Below are 16,718 nucleotides of genomic sequence, written 5' to 3'. Positions count from 1 at the left end.
CCCAATGTTATCCAAAGCCCAATGTCAAAGAACCATTAGGAATACACAGTTCTGGTAAAGAGGTTTGAAGCCAAATTAAAATGGGTCTCACCGCAGAGTCTCTGAAGATCGGCCTAAATAAACTTCAGTAACTTGTCCAGAGATTGAATGTTGGGGACTGGCTGATAATTATCCAGTAGTGTGGGAATCTGGGGTGCCTTTTAAAACAGTGGCCTTAGAGCTACCTCTTTTAGACATGTTGTAATCCTGATCTATTGTAAGGAAACATTAACCACATCCTTGACCCTCTTGTCTAATCCTTCACACAGCTTTTTGAAAGACATTGCTGTTGCTGCTTATAAAGAAAGTATTCAAGTTTCAATATTCTGTCTTGCCAGTGCTTTTCAAAGTCCAGTTGTGACATCACACATAAATATTTCAAATATTCCATCATACATTCTGTTGTTACCAAGAAACTGGAACAACAAACAAGAGTACACTGACAAAGGGATAGGGTTAGGGTTAGGGAAATGGTGGCTATCTTGAGTCCTGGTAGAACACATTTGGCAGGAGGAAAAACTAAATCTCTGTCCCTGAAACATCATGCCCAGTGTGGAACACATCTCACCGCACTAAAACAGTAGATGTGGCTCTTAATGAGACATGCCGCATTATCACAGGGTGTCTGCGCTCCACACCACTGGAGAATTTACACTGCTTAGCCGGTATTGCACCACCTGACATCCGCCGGGAAGTAGCAGCCAATAGTGAAAGGACCAAGGCAGAGACATCTCCAGCTCATTCCCTGTTTGGGTATCAGCCAGCACGTCAACGACTTAAATCAAGACATAGTTTTCTTAGATCTACAGAGACACTCGCTGGAACACGTCAGCAAGCGAGAGTCCAAAAGTGGCAGGCCCAAACCCAGCACCTCAATCCGTGGATGATACCAAATGAGAGACTCCCCCTGGGCACACAGAAGACTGGGCGACTTGGAAGGCATTGAACAGACTGCGCTCTAGCGCCATGAGATGCAGAGCCAATCTTAAGAAATGGGGCTACAGGGTGGAATCCTCGACTTGCGAGTGCAGAGAAGAACAAACCACAGACCACCTTCTGCAATGCACCCTGAGCCCTGCCACATGCACAATGGAGGACCTTCTTGCGGCAACACCAGAGGCACTCCAAGTGGCCAGATACCGGTCAAAGGACATTTAACCAACTACCAAGTTTGCAAAATCTATGTGTTTTTTTAATCTGTATATTTGTTTTGTTCTGTTAGAAATGTAATACAATGGTATGGTTGCTGATGACATGATAAATAAATCAGCTTTCCCAGTCCAAAAGCCAAGTGTTATTTTCACCCACATCAGTGATGCTTCTAAAGGTACCTTTATACTTCCCCATCAAATAAATGGAAGAGTTATTTACTCTTTATTCCTAGTAGATATATGGTACTAGTGGTAAATCATTTCATGTGGGTCCTCCATCTCAACATGCACTGACAGGAATCCTGTAAGTGGGTGAACTTTTGTGTGTATGTGTGTGAGAGTCCTCTACAAACCACCCACTGGGATTCTGTAGTGTGTCAGTCCTCTTTCCGCACACTCTCTTCTCATCATAATGACGGGTATTTACTAGTTGCACATTATTGATCACAGTAAGTAAGCATTATATTTCTGAATGTGAACTAAAGGGAAATTAAAGCTACCCTGGGTAGCAGCTCATGCTCACAGAAAGAGCTTGCTGTTACATTTCATAAAAGGGTATTGATTACACTTTCTGGAACATCATTCTGTGTTGGCTCTTCTACATTGTGTGAAACAGCACTCGCTGCTCTTTGTTTCTCTCTAGGCCATACGTTTGTGCAAAAAGAAGCTGTTTTGCTATGTTGATAAATTATTGCAAAAGACCTTGTGTATGTATAATATTTCAGCTTTACATAACAACAATGTCTCTGTAGAACCAAATATACTGAAGGGGAGGAAAATTAAAGCAAACAACCACTTATTTTCCTTGGTTGATCGACTGTTTTGTTTGTGTCTGATCAAAACTGTATTATTACCAGATTAAATAGTACATTATATCAACCGCAAGCAATATTACAGTCAACTGAAAGTAGACAACAGTTCAACAAAATAATCCAGACATGAATTTGGAAAATTGACTGCTGCTCATCACTTGTCTCAAGAAATGCAGAGAAATTTATTGAACATGGTGACTACGGGACTGGTCAGAAGGGTTGCTTCAAATCAATGTTTATTTATTTATTTATTTATTTTATTTTATTTACTGCATTTGTTGACCGCCGTTCTCAGCCCTAGGGCGACTCACGGCGGTGTACAACATATAAAAAGACAATTTACAATAAAAGCAATATCATAAACAACAATAACAACATCACTATTAATAATACCATTACTCTAAATCATTCACGACATCTCATCATAGAATCACAATCCAATCTCGTTATCCATATTCCGTTCCACTCATCATTGCCAATTTGTTGTCGCACTTAGTCAAACGCCTTCTCAAACAACCACGTCTTTAGGCTCTTGCGGAATGTCATAAGGGAGGGCGCCTGTCTGATGTCTACAGGGAGGGTGTTCCACAGCCGGGGGGCCACCACCGAGAAGGCCCTATCCCTCGTCCCCGCCAGGCGTGCCTGTGAGGCAGGTGGGATCAAGAGAAGGGCCTCCCCAGACGATCTCAATGTCCTCGTGGGCTCATAGGCCGAGATGCGGTATTTTGGGCCGGAACTGTTTAGGGCTTTGTAGGCCAACACCAGCACCTTGAATTGGGCCCGGTAGCAGATCGGCAGCCAGTGAAGCTGGGACAACAAGGGCGTTGTGTGCTCCCTGCGTCCCGCTCCTGTTAGTAACATGGCTGCCACGCGCTGGACTAGCTGGAGCTTCCGGGCCATCTTCAAGTTTTGAATTTGAAGCAAAACATATTGATTAATCGTCTGACAGGAATGATGTTTTTATTCCTTGAAGAGCATATCTGCATATTTAAAAATATAGGAGAAGGTTTGAAGGGGTGGTATGAACCCTCCTTTTCCATCGGTTGATTTCTATGAAACAGGAGTCATTCACCATCTCCATTGCTTGGCTAGTTATTGTCAAACATACAAATTCTGTATTTTCAGTTATCTCTCCTTCTGTGATACGGAGTATAAAAACACATCAGAACCTTTCCTGTCGGACTATACTGCTTTCTAGTGCCATAAATAGTAATTTCTACAGGCAGAGCATATTTTCAGTCTCATAGACTTCCCTTCACAGAATGATTTGGCCTAATAGAAGCATGATGAGACAGCTAAATCTGGTGACAGATGTGGAAGGGTGCAAAGTAAACACAGCTGCATATTCCACATGGTCTTATCAGCGCTCTCTAAACCAGTGGTTCTCAACCTGTTTTGGCCTACAACTCCCAGAAACCCCAGCCAGAGTTTACCAGTTGTTAGGATTTCTAGGAGCTGAAGGTCAAAACATCTGGGGACCCACTGCTCTAAACTCTCCTCCACTTCCAAGATGTATTGGGGAACACTGCCCCATTTTCTGTATTGATTTAATTTTAACTTGTTCAGCTTTTGCATGTAGAATTTTTTGGGATGGGAATGGGAAGGCACCATCTCATCCTTTACTTCATGCAGTTCAGCATTTTGGGCCAGCATTCCCCATATATTTAAAACAAGCATCAGAAATGTTTAAACTGTCAATGCATCAGTAGATGGCTTCTACTAGTTCAGAAGCTGTAAACATTGCTGTCAGATGCCTTCACTACTCCTTTGTACCAACAGTAGAATCCAATGGATGAATGTAGATTATTGTGTGAGATTTTAAGCAGAAATCTAGTAAGAATCTATTTTGCGTAGACTGCTGGCCTGCTAAGCCTCAGAAGAGGATAACATGATGATAATATTATTAAAATTGTTTACAATGCAAGAGCTTGGGTGAAATAGTATGTCCTCATCTAAATCACTGCTAACACCAGTGCAGCTACTGCTGCACTTTTGGTTATATTCACTGGTCACTTTCCTCCTGTCGTTCTGTTAATGCCTGTTATCACATACATGGACAAGGATGCAGCCCTACAGAAAACAAGAATCCACTGTCCTCTGTTCTCGCAACATATACCTAAAGAGATTTCTTTGCCCTCCTCATGGTAACAGCTTTCCCAGTCTGGATAACTCTGCTGCAGTCTATGAGATACAGAACAGTATTACCAGAGAATTCTGGTGGCTCTTCCATATGATTCCACTTTCATTGCAATGGTTGGATCCTCTGGAATCTTGGGACTTCTAGGTTTTGAGCCAGTACACCTCTTTGGCTGGTAATTCCCAATTTCCCCCCTTAAAGTGGAGATCCTAGAACTCCAGAGTGCAGCCATGTCAGTTAAAGTGGAATCATCCCACTATAATTGTACAGTGGCAACGAGATTTGAATGATCTTCAGGGAGGCCTGCTAAACCTTGATTGTGTCTTGTAATGACAAAATGCAGGAGCCTCTAACTGAAGGGCTTTTTGTTAATTGAACCATTGTTAGACAGAGATAGGCAACTTTTAGCCTTCCAGATGTTTTAGAATACTGCTTCTTCAGTTCCTTAGTATGCCTGGGTGTTTCAGAGCTGAAATCCAAAATATTGGGAAGATCAAATATTCCCCACTCCTGTGTACAATGAAATAGTTTTCCAGTGGGCAAGCTCACTTAAGAATAACCCCTCTTCCAGGGGCAGCTCAACCCATTATGCAAAGTAAGCATTTGCAGTATAGTTGATTTTGCCCAGGGGTGCTCTTGAGGTGCTCTTGGGGGAAAATAGACCTTGACATGTGTGAGTTGTAGTTACTGGGATGTATAGTTCACCTACAATCAAAGAGCATTCTGAACTCCACCAATGATGGAACTGAACCAAATATGGCACACATAACTCCCACAACAAACAGAAAATATGTATCAGTGATTGGTTGGGGGGGGGGGGGCACCAAAATACTGTTTGCTTACCATTGAAAATTACCTAGGGCCACCTCTGCCCTCTTCAAAATACTAGTTAAAGTCTCAGACATCTCAGAGGTTAAGATTGTTCGGGGAGGTCCTGATTTCAATTCCACCTCCTTCACAGGCACAGCTGGTGGGGATGAGAAACAGGGCCTTCTCAGTGATGGCCCCTCATCTATGGAACTCCCTCCCCTATGAAATCAGACCAGTCTCTTCTCTCCTGACCTTCAGGGGAAAAAAACTTAAGTCATGGCTTTGAGACCTAGCTTTTGACAAGCATCTGGAGCAGTGAAATAACTGACCACAAATCAATGTGATTGAAATGGAATGGCCCTAGATTACGATTTGGATGGTGTGGTTTTAATTGATGTTTTAATAATTCATGCTTTAATTATAATTGTTTATTTGTGTGTGTGTCTGTGTGTGTCTGTGTGTGTGTTTATGGCACCAAATTGCTGCCTGTTTCAAGGCTGCCTTGAGTACCCTCTGGGGTGAGAAGGGCGGGGTTCAAATATGGTAAGTAAATAAACATCACTTTACATGGACTATATCAAATCCCTCCAACAAAGAAAAAGATAGATAAATATGGTAAATAAAAAAAAACATCATTTTACACGGACTATAACAAATTCCTTCAACAAAGAAAAAGATAGAGATAAATTATGCCTGTCCACATTTCAAAACCTCTGATAATTTTATTCCACTTGGACTATCATGGCTTCCAAAAGAATATCTGTAACTGTTGAAGTCCTAAGGATCCTGCTACACATAATGAGCTCTGCCACTTTGCAGATCTCTCGCTGAGAAGAAAGATTTTTCTCCTTTATACGTGTGTTTTCCCAGTCTGGATGATGATACAGGAACCTGCTTAGACAGTGCATCCAGCCAATGTCATATTCATATTAATTCAGTATTGCTGAAATTGCTTTTCTTTATTGGTCTTTAAAAAAAATAGCAAGAATCACTGGATGAGCAGAAACAGGCAGCTGCAGCTGGTAACCAGAAAGGATTTTCAACACATTTATTCCTTTTGATGTCCCTGCTCTTTCCTACAAAGAGCTTTAAAAATAACGGTACCAAAGATCAAAGCAAGCTGGAGATGCCAGTCTCAGGTCAGGAGGTTGAGCACCCCCCTGTCATTCACCCAGAAAGAAAAGATGACAATCTCTCTTTTGCTCTGTTCTGACTGTAACCAGATCGAAAGATTATCTGTATCAGAAAATTGTGCAGCTTGGCCGTTGGGTGGGGCGTGAGTGAGAGGAATTCCACATGCCCTATAAATGCCAATCCTTTTTTATGTAATCTATTTAATCTCCTGTTAATGATAATCACAGGCTATCAATGTGCTCAAACAGGGTCAATTTCGGGTGGATTTGCACTTCATGTATTTTGTGTTTCAGCAAAGCCGGGGTGGGGAGTTGGAAGTGACAGAGGCGAGGGAGGGAACATCCTGATGTAACCTTTGATTGAAGTAGTTTTATTTGCAAGGTCTGGAGCAAGGATTGCCTTCGACTATAAAAAGTCCATTTTCACACATATGTCATGGCGTGTGCATGCGAAGGAGGAAAGGGAGGACGGGAGTTGGAAAGATGGAATGAATTGGGAAGGGTGTGAAGCAAAACCAGTCAGATAACAATCATGAATTAAGCAGTTTTTATAATCTAAGAATTCTTGATGTCAGGGAGAAAGGTGGGATAAATAAAGTAGAAATAAAATAGTGGGAGATTAGGAAATCATGGCAGATTTCTCATCCTTTTTTATTGTTGTGCGTGCGAGAGAGAGGGAGAATGAGAGATCAGATGAAAACAGGAGAGAGAAATGGGCTGCTGTTGCAGGTATTGCAAAATCTCCACATTTTACAACATCATCTGCCCACCTTCCTTGGTCACAGCATGTGAGGGGCATACAAAACAGCAGGGAAATGACCAGATTGCTGTTCCAAAAGACCTTTAAGAGATTTCCAACCCAAAAGATCTTTAAAAACAAAGGAATGGGTGTAAAATGGGGCATAGGGGGAGAATCCAACAGGCTGAGAGGGAATGGGAAAGGTGTTAGCACATTGCCACCATGCTACATAGGGAGGATTACCCATTTCCCCTTGATGACATTAGAAGGATATATATCAATGGCATCTTATAGGTTTTCTGAAAAATCACCTCTTCTTGCTCACCAACACTGATGCTGTACTGACCTGCACTGTCCTTTTCTAACCAGGTTGGTGCCCACATTTTCCCCACCGCTCACCCTCCAACCCTTTTGTCTCCTTCCCCCACATCGCACCATCCTCCAGCTTCTAGGAATCCTTCTTCATCCCATGTTAGGAGCAGTAAAGACAGAAAGGGAAAGAACAGAGGACTTCAATCCGCAAAGCCAACAGATCAGCGCACAGAAGGGAGGAGGCGCAGGGCAAGGCAATTGCTTCAGATGGCACCACTGAAAGGGATTTGCATCCCCCAAAGTGAGGAAAGCAGCTCCCTGCTTTGTATCCAAGAAGGAGGGGTGGGTGGGGGAGGCAACCAAGCTGCAACCACACAATGCCTCTCCACACAGACATACGCGCAGTCCCTTAAATAGCAGCATCCCAGAAGTTGGCTTAGCACAAGCAGAGAGATGATGTTTGTCCTAGATAACCTTCAGCTGAGCTTGTACTCAATCCAACTCATTTTCAAATGAGAGAGAGAATAAAAGGGGGAGCTGTAAAGAGGCTGGGAAGGGGGAGCATCAGTGACAGATACAGCTCCCTGAATCAGTGATAGATACAGCTTGCCCCTCCCTACATATCCCCACCCATCCACCTACATTCCTAGGAATATGATCTCTCCATCAATGCCCTCCCTTTGATGAGGCTGGAGGAAGAGAGAAAAGACCGATTTCCCAACACTGAGGCAAAGATACTCTAGGGCGGGTTGCTCTCCTCCTTCCTTTTGAAAGGGGAGGAAGGCTCATGATTCAAAGTGTATGGGTCAAAAGAGGCAGCTCCTATGGGAAGGGATGCAGGGAAGACAACCATCACGGTTACAACACAAGGCTCCAATGCGTACACAGGGCACCACTTCTCTCCAGTGCTGAACTTTCCCCAAAGCCACAGACACTTCAAGGTCAGCTTGCTCGGCCTCCTTCAAGACCCACAGAGCTCAGGCACCTTTTAAGAATACTAGGCCCCTCCCCAATGATGTCTCTGTCTCTGTAACTATCCATAATTCCTCTGAAGATGCCAGACAGATGCAGGGAAAACCTCAGGAGAAAATGCTGATAGAACACACTGGTAATACAGCTGGGATAACCACACAGCACCCTATCCGTAATTCACATTGTTTTTGCTCTTTGTGTGAGCATGGTGCCGGCCTTTGTTTGTTACCTTTTGCTTCCTGTTGGCTTTGAAGGGTACTATTCTGCACACCTTGTCCCTGTCCCTTTTGTGTCATGGCCTTGGGCTTGCACAACAAACTATTTATGTCTTATTTAAGACCAGGCAGCCTCCCTTTCCACCTGATACATGGCCTCATTCCCACAGACATCTGAACAAACCTCAGATGCAGATGAAACATCAGGAGAGAATGCTACTGGAACATGGCCATACAACCCACAAAAGGCACAGCAACACATTCCTCTGCCTCGTTTGGTCTCATTAAAAGTATCATTATGGGATTCAGACAAAGCAGAAGAGGAGGACTGGGTTGGTCCCTCTTCCTTTTTTCTGGGGGAGTAGGTTGTTGCCTCCCCCCCTTCTTCTCTGGGGGGAGTGGGTTGGTGCCCCCCTCTCTCCCTTTCTACACTGGGGGAATAGATTAGTGTCTCCTTCTCTCTTCTCTGGGAAGTGGGTTGGTGCCTCTTTCTCTCTCTCTCTTCTCAGGAAGACTAGGTTGGTGCCTCTCTCTTTCTTCACTGGGGAATGGGTTGGAGTCTCTCTCTATCTCTCTTCTCTGGGAAAGTAGGTTGGTGCCTCTCTCTTTCTTCTCTTGCAGAGTGTGTTGGTGCCTCTCTCTTTCTTCTCTCCTGAATGAACTCCACCTCCAGTGGCTGCTAGGAGGGTTGCATCTCCATTATCACCAAGAGAGAGAGAAGGGAAGGGAGGGAAGGGAGAAACAGAAATGGGCAGCAACCAGAGAACTTCAACCAAGAGGACATGGTTGGGTAAAGTGGGGAGATAAAGGGATCAGAAGAGTGGGTTGCTCTATGTCTGTATGGCCATAATAATAATAATAATAATAATAATAATAATAATAATAAGGAAGCGTCCAAGGTGTGAGATCAAATACAAAAGGCAGCATAGTGCTCTTGTTTGTTGTGTACTAATCTTGTTGGGTATATAATAATAATAATAATAATAATAATAATAATAATAATAATAATTCAAAAGCCAGCAGAACGTCTGCTGTGGACTCATCCTTTTGTGTTTCAAATAATAATAATCTTATTATTATTTGAAACACAACAAGATGAGTCCACAGCAGACACTCTGCTAGTTGTAGTATTGGATCACACGTTGGACACTTCCCAAGTGTCTAGGCCTGTGTGATGTATTGGCGAATAATGTGTGCAGATCCCAGTAAGGTGGCCTTCTGCAGCTGGCAGATGGTAATTTAGTCAGCGCTGATTGTGTTTAAGTGCAGGCCAAGGTCTTTAGGCACTGCACCCAGTGTGCCAATCACCACTGGGACTTGTTATATGTATAACTTAATACTTATAATAAGTATTAATAAGTATTATAATAAGTATTACTTGAAACTTATTATTATTATTATTATTATTATTATTATTAGAAACACAACAAGATGAGTCCATAACAGACACTCTGCTGGCTGTTGTATTGGATCACACATCAGTCACATCCCAAGTCTCTAGGACTGTGTGATGTATCGACTAATAATGCATGCAGATCCCAGTAAGGTGGCCTTCTGCAGCTGGCAGATGGTAATTTTGTCAGCGCTGATTGTGTTTAAGTGCAGGCCAAGGTCTTTAGGTACTGCACCCAGTTGTACTGCGACATATTATATGTATAACTTAATACTTATTATAATACTTATTAATACTTATTATAAGTAAATACTAAATACTTATTATTATTATTATTATTATTACTTTATTATGGTCCTCCTGGTGGTACAGTGTGTTAAACTGTTGAGCTGCTGAACTTGCTGACTGAAAGGTTAGAGGTTAGAATCCTGGGAGCAGAGTGAGATCCCGCTGATAGCCCAGCTCCTGCCAACCTAGCAGTTTGGAAGCATGCAAATGTGAGTAGATCAATAGGTATTGCTTCTGTCAGGACTCCTCCTTTATAAATACACTTTTTCTATTTCCTATCTCATCCAGGGTTTTAATGTTTTTATCATTTTATCTTGCACATCTGGCCCACCCTGTGTGATTGATTTGATTGTGTTATTGTGCACTGTCTATTTTCTTTTGTTGCATTATGTATTTTCTGTTGCTTTGCCTTTTACTTCATTGTATTGCTTCTGGGCTTGGCCTCATGTTAGCCGCCCTGAGTCCCCATTGGGGAGATGGCATAGACACTGAGAACTGGGAAGCCCTGGCCCTTGAGCATTCCAGCTGGAGGTCAGCTGTGACCAGCAGTGCTGTAGAATTCGAGGAGGCAGGAGTGGAGGGTGAAAGAGAGAAACGTGCCAGGAGGAAGGCACGTCCGGGACCTCCTTCCACCTGGAAACCAATGCCTTCACCGTGGGAGAAGGTGCGGGTCAAGAATAGGGCTCCACAGTCACCTAGAATACTGACCCTGAAAGGCTATCCTATTCGTCCAATGAGGGATTGCCTAAGAAGATGGTGGAGGGGTATAAATAAAGATTATTATGATTATTATTATTATTATTATGGCGCTTCCTGCAGTTATGCTGGCCACATGACCTTGGAGGTGTCTATGGACAATGCCGGCTTAGAAATGGAGATGAACACAACTAGAGTTGGTCACAACAAGACTTAAGGTCTGGGGAAACCTTTACCTTTCAAATACTCTATTTATATTGTCGAAGGCATTCATGGCCGGAATCACTGGGTTGTTGTAGGTTTTTCCGGCCTATATGACCATGTTCTAGAGGCATTTTCTCCTGCCGTTTCGCCTGCATCTATGGCAAGCATCCTCAGAGGTAGTGAGGTCTGTTGGAAGTAGGAAAATGGGTTTATATATCTGTGGAATGACCAGGGTGGGACAAAGGACTCTTGTCTGCTGGAGCTAGGTATGAATGTTTCAACTGACCACCTCGATTAGCATTTAATGGCTTTATTTATATTCCAACCCATCTAACAAACACATGGAGGCAAACATCCAATGCCTCAGCCTGCAAAACTCACAGTGATGGGACAAAGGACTCTTGTCTGCTGGAGCTAGGTGTGAATGTTTCAGCTGACCACCTTGATTAGCATTTAATGGCTTTATTTATATTCCACCACCTGAGCTCTGCAAGTGCAGCATTTTTCAGAATGAAGCAGAGAGTGTTTGAGGACCGGGACATCCGTAGGGAGACCAAGGTGCTTGTCTATAAAGCTATTGTCCTCCCAACCCTGCTCTATGCCTGTGAGACGTGGACTGTCTACAGAAGTCACATGCAACTCCTAGAACGATTCCATCAGCGCTGCCTCCGGAGAATCCTGCAAATCTCTTGGGAAGACAAGCGGACAAACGTCAGTGTGCTGGAGGAGGCAAGGACCACCAGCATTGAAGCGATGGTCCTCCAACATCAACTCCGCTGGGTCAGCCACATTGTCCGGATGCCTGACCACCGTCTCCCAAAGCAGTTGCTCTACTCCAAACTCAAGAACGGAAAACGGAATATTGGTGGACAGGAAGAGATTTAAAGATGGGCTCAAAGCCAACCTTAAAATCTCTGGCATAGACACTGAGAACTGGGAAGCCCTTGAGTGCTCCAACTGGAGGTCAGCTGTGACCAGCAGTGCTGCAGAATTCGAGGAGGCGCAAGTGGAGGGTGAAAGAGAGAAACGTGCCAGGAGGAAGGTGAGTCCAGGACCGCCTTCCACCTGGAAACCAATGCCTTCACTGTGGGAGAAGATGCAGATCAAGAATAGGATTCCACAGTCACCTACGGGGAGATGGCATAGACACTGAGAACTGGGAAGCCCTTGAGTGCTCCAGCTGGAGGTCAGCTGTAACCAGCAGTGCTGCAGAATTCGAGGAGGCGCAAGTGGAGGGTGAAAGAGCGAAACGTGCCAGGAGGGAGGCGCGTCCGGGACCGCCTTCCACCTGGAAACCAGTGCCTTCTCTGTGGGAGAAAATGCGGGTCAAGAATAGGGCTCCACAGCCACCTACGAATCCACAAGGAAACCCATCTTACTCGTCCAAGGAAGGATCGCCTAATAAATAATTATATTCCAACCCATCTCCCTAAAGCAGTGGTTCTCAACCTGGGGTCCTCAGATGTTTTTGATCTACAACTCCCAGAAATCCCAGCTGTTAGGAGGCCAAAACATCTGGGGACCCCAGGTTGAGAACCACTGCCTAAAGGGACTCAGGGCGGATGACAACACACTAAAAACCATATGGAGGCAAACATCCAATGCCTCAGGCTGAACAACGCACAGTGATGCCGTCCAAACACGATCAGAAATGAAAACCAACAAGCCAAAGAGGCGCCAATAAATACCACTCTCCCCCTCCATGTCTGAGACCAAGTTTGGGGTGCACTCACGGTATTTGGGGCTGGTGTTGGCCTCGGGCGGGACGGTGGTGGTGGTAGTAGTGGTGCTGCCCTCTTGGAAGGGCGATAAGGTCCAGGAGGGCGCGGAGTCCTGGAGATAGGTCTTGTAGGAGGAGGTAGTGTATGCCGCAGTAGGCCAGAAGGGTGCGGGTGGAGGGCTCGTGGGGAGGGAAGAAGAGGCGAAGAGAGTGGTGGCTGTGGTGGTGCTTGAGAAGAAAGGGGGCGCCACAGTGTGCCGCCGCGTTGTCGTCGTTGTGGAGCGCGGGGTGCCGGCCCGGATGGGTCCCCGCGTGCCAGGCAGCCGCGTGGGCAAGGTGGTAATGCGGGTTCCGATCCTGTTCGGCGTCCTCGACGTGGCGGACGGCTGGACGCTTTTAGGCGGCGTCGTGGGCTGTTTGGAGAGGAAGAAGGGGTCCTGCTCGATGCCTTTGGAATCCATGAGCTCGGTGGGGACGTACTCCTTGACGGAGCCCACGACGATCCACTTGAGGAGCATGAGGCTCAACCCTAAGCCCACGAAGCCGATGAAGAGGGGCACCACGCAGAGCCAGGTCTGCTGCCGGTTCCAGACGATGCAGTCGCTGCAGCGTAGCTCCCGACCAGCCGGAGGAAGAGGAGGAGGAGGAGGATCGGGGCCGCCATCGCCGCCCTCGGCAGCAGAGGCTGCGGCACTTGGCGGCGAGGCGGCGGAGGCGACCCCTTCGCTCATCCTCCTAGGGGCGCCCCGCAGCCTCCCCCGGGGGGCAACACAGGCATTGGGGGGGTGGGGGTCCGAGGAAGAGGACGACCCACACCGAGGACGACCCACACCTAGGCGTCAGTTACCAAAAGGACATCTCCCCCCACCTCCCCGCGGCATCAGAGCCTCCCTTTTCCTGCCGCCGCTGCTGAATCAGCTCAAACAACCCAAAGAGACCCATTCCTCGTCAATTGAGGCAGAGACATCCAAAAAAGAGGCACAAAATACCATCCTCCTTGTGCAGCTCTTCCCAAAAAAGCCCAAAAATAGATCTAGAAGCAGAGAAGAAGAAGAAGTAGAAGAGAATCCAACGAAGCCGCCTCCTCGGACGACGAAGCCGCCTCCTCTCCTCTTCCCTTCAATCTCTCTCTTTTTCTCCCCCTCCTCTCCTCTTCCGCATTCGGAATGGGGAAAAATGGGAAAAAAGGGGGGGGGGAAATCACATTGCAATCTCCTCCCGGGTCGGATTTGGGGTGGTGCACCCCTGTTGTCCCCCACAAACGGCGGCGGGAGGATGGAGCAACATTCCTCGGCTGCTGGGCTCTCCTCCTCCTCTCTCCCTCCCTCCTTCTCTCCCTCCTCCTCTTTCTTCTTCCCCTCCCTCCTGCTATATTTCTCTCTCTCTTTCTCTCTCTCTCTCTGCACCTGTTATTCAGCAGCCCTGCAGCCAACCCTTGGACAGCGCAGGGACCAATCCGGAGGCAGAAAGAGAGAGAGATTGAGAGAGAAAGAGGAGAAGCGGAAAGGAAGACCTACTGCCGGCAAAGAGGAGGAAAGAAGGAGGAAAAGGGGGTGCTCAGTGTTGCCTTGAGAAGAGGGAGGGGTTGCCTTGAGAAGAAGAGGCGTCTATTGTCCGGGAAGAGGAGGAGAACACGATGGGGAATGATGATGGTACCAAAGCAAGGCGAGGCAAAGCGAGGGTACCAGTCCTTCTCCCCTCCTTTAATGCCTTTTTGAGTGTTTTTCTCTTGCAAGGGATGAGGATGGCTCTGCAAGGAAGCCGCCTCCCTGTTCTTCACCCCGAAGGGTGGATGCTTTTCTTTTTTCCTTCTCCGATGGGAGGACTTCTTCCCGAAGCTTCCCCTGTTTCTCCTCCAGCTCCCGCGAGAAGGGGTCTTGGCGTGGAGTTGCTTCCCACCCGAGCGGCTTTCCAGAAGCTTCAGGATCACGAAGACGAAAAGGACCTATCATTAGGTTCTTGTGGGTTTTTTCGGGCTATATGGCCATGTTCCAGAGGCATTTTCTCCTGACGTTTCGCCTGCATCTATGGCAAGCATCCTCAGAGGTAGTACCACTAGTCCTTCTCCCCTCCTTTAATGCCTTTTTGAGTGTTTTTCTCTTGCAGTGCGTGGAAAGGGGATGAGGATGGCTCCGCAAGGAGGTGGCTTCCTTGCAGAGGAGGTGGCTTCCTTGCAGAGCCATCCTCATCCCCTTTCCATGTACTGCAAGAGAAAAACACTCAAAAAGGCATTAAAGGAGGGGACAAGGACTGGTGGCACCCTCAACAGAACCTAGTGATTCCAGCCATGAAAGCCTTCAACAGGACCTATCATCTTATAATTTTCCGGACTGTCTGAGCAACTTTCCAGCAGCATTCTCTCCTGATGTTTCGCCCACATCTATGGCAGTCATCCTCAGAGATTGTGAGGTCTGTTGGAAACTAGGCAAGTGAGGTTTATATATCTGTGGAATGTCCAGGGTGGAAGAAAGAACTCTTGTCTATTGGAAGGAAGTGTGAATGTTCCAATTTGCCACCTTGATTCTCCCCTCCTTTAATGCCTTTTGAGTGTTTTTCTCTTGCAGGGGATGAGGATGGCTCGGCAAGGAAGCCGCCTGCAGTTTCAAGGCCTGGCTGGTTGCTGCCTGTGAGAATCATTTGTTGGGACCTGCACCAGGATTGTGGCGCAGCTGGCTGAATGGCAGCTGCCTTAAGATCACTCTGACCAAAAAGTCATGAGTTCGAATCCAGCCGGGGTTGGAGTGGGTTTCCAACCAATTGTGTGTAGGCATCTGTCAAGTAGGAAAATTAGGTACCACCTTAAAGTGTATGGAGCCCCCAGTGGTGCAGTGGGTTAAAGCCCTGTGCTGGCAGGATTGAAGACCGACAGGTCGCAGGTTCGAATCCGGGGAGAGGCGGATGAGCTCCCTCTGTCAGCTCCAGCTCCTCATGCGGGGACATGAGAGAAGCTTCCCACAAGGATAAAAACATCAAATCATCCTGGCGTCCCCTGGGCAACGTCCTTGCAGACGACCAATTCTCTCACAACAGGAGCAACTCCTCACACGACAAAAAAAACCCCCTTAAAGTGTGGGGAGGCTAAATTAACTGATTTATGAGGCCATAAAGAAGACTCCAGCAAAGCATTCCAGCGGGGAAGCATGGGGGGAATGCAGAAGTGCTTCATCAGCGTCTCAGATTGACGATGAAAGCGACAGCTCCCCTGGCAGCCAGAAAAAGTTAAATAGCCTCTGTCTATGTCTGTATATGTTTGTATGTCAAAAATTGGCATTGAATGTTTGCCATACATGTGTACACTGTAATCCGCCCTGAGTCCCCTGTGGGGTGAGAAGGGCGGAACATAAAAGCTGTAATTAAATAAATAAATAAATAAGGTAAAGATAAAGGTTGTCCCCTGACATTAAGTCCAGTCATGTCTGACTCTGGGGTGTGGGGCTCATCTCCATTTCTAAGCCGAAGAGCCAGCATTGTCCCTAGACACCTCCAAGGTCATGTGGCTGGCATGACTGCATGGAGCGCCGTTACCTTCCCACCAGAGCGATACCTATTGATCTACTCACATCTGCATGTTTGCAAACTGCTAGGTTGGCAGAAGCTAGAGCTAGCAGCAGAAGCTCATGCCGCTCCCTGGAATCGAATCTGTGACCTTTCGGTCAACAAGCTCAGCAGCTCAGTGCTTTAACCCACTGCACCACCGGGGGCTCCCAATACTAATACTAATAATACTATAATACTAATAATAATACTATAATAATAATATTATATTTGTATTATTATATATATATATATGATATTATCATATATATGATATATATATATATGATATTATCATATTATAATTATATATTTATATTACATGTAATATTACTAATAATATTATAATGTAATGGTATACTACAATATAGTAATATTTAATACTGATATTGTACTATGCTAATAATATAATATATTGTGTGTGTGTGTGTGTGTGTATAGTAAGCCACTATGAGTCCCCTTCGGGGTGAGAAAGGTGGCATATAAATGTCATAAATAAATAAGTAAATAATCCCTTTCTTGGGGGCAAGCTCAGAAAACCTCTGAAGATGCCATCCACAGAT

At 45.8% G+C, this 16,718-nt stretch overlaps 1 protein-coding gene across 1 annotated transcript in view; it reads right to left on the bottom strand.

The window, feature by feature from the left end:
* The window catches only part of NRG3 (neuregulin 3), an 830,553-nt gene extending 816,216 nt beyond the window's left edge, over positions 1–14,337 (bottom strand). The window contains exon 1 of the mRNA XM_060769009.2: positions 12,635–14,337. Within this exon, the coding sequence (XP_060624992.2) occupies positions 12,635–13,352 (718 nt within the window). The 5' untranslated portion in view covers positions 13,353–14,337. The remainder of the gene's footprint in view (positions 1–12,634) is intronic.
* Between the last annotated feature and the right edge of the window lie 2,381 nt (positions 14,338–16,718).

Source organism: Anolis sagrei, chromosome 3 (genome assembly GCF_037176765.1).
Source record: "Anolis sagrei isolate rAnoSag1 chromosome 3, rAnoSag1.mat, whole genome shotgun sequence".
NCBI classification, from domain to species: Eukaryota; Metazoa; Chordata; class Lepidosauria; order Squamata; family Dactyloidae; genus Anolis; species Anolis sagrei.
The sequence above is the reverse complement of the archived record's forward strand: the minus strand, read 5'-3'. Positions and strand labels throughout refer to the sequence as shown.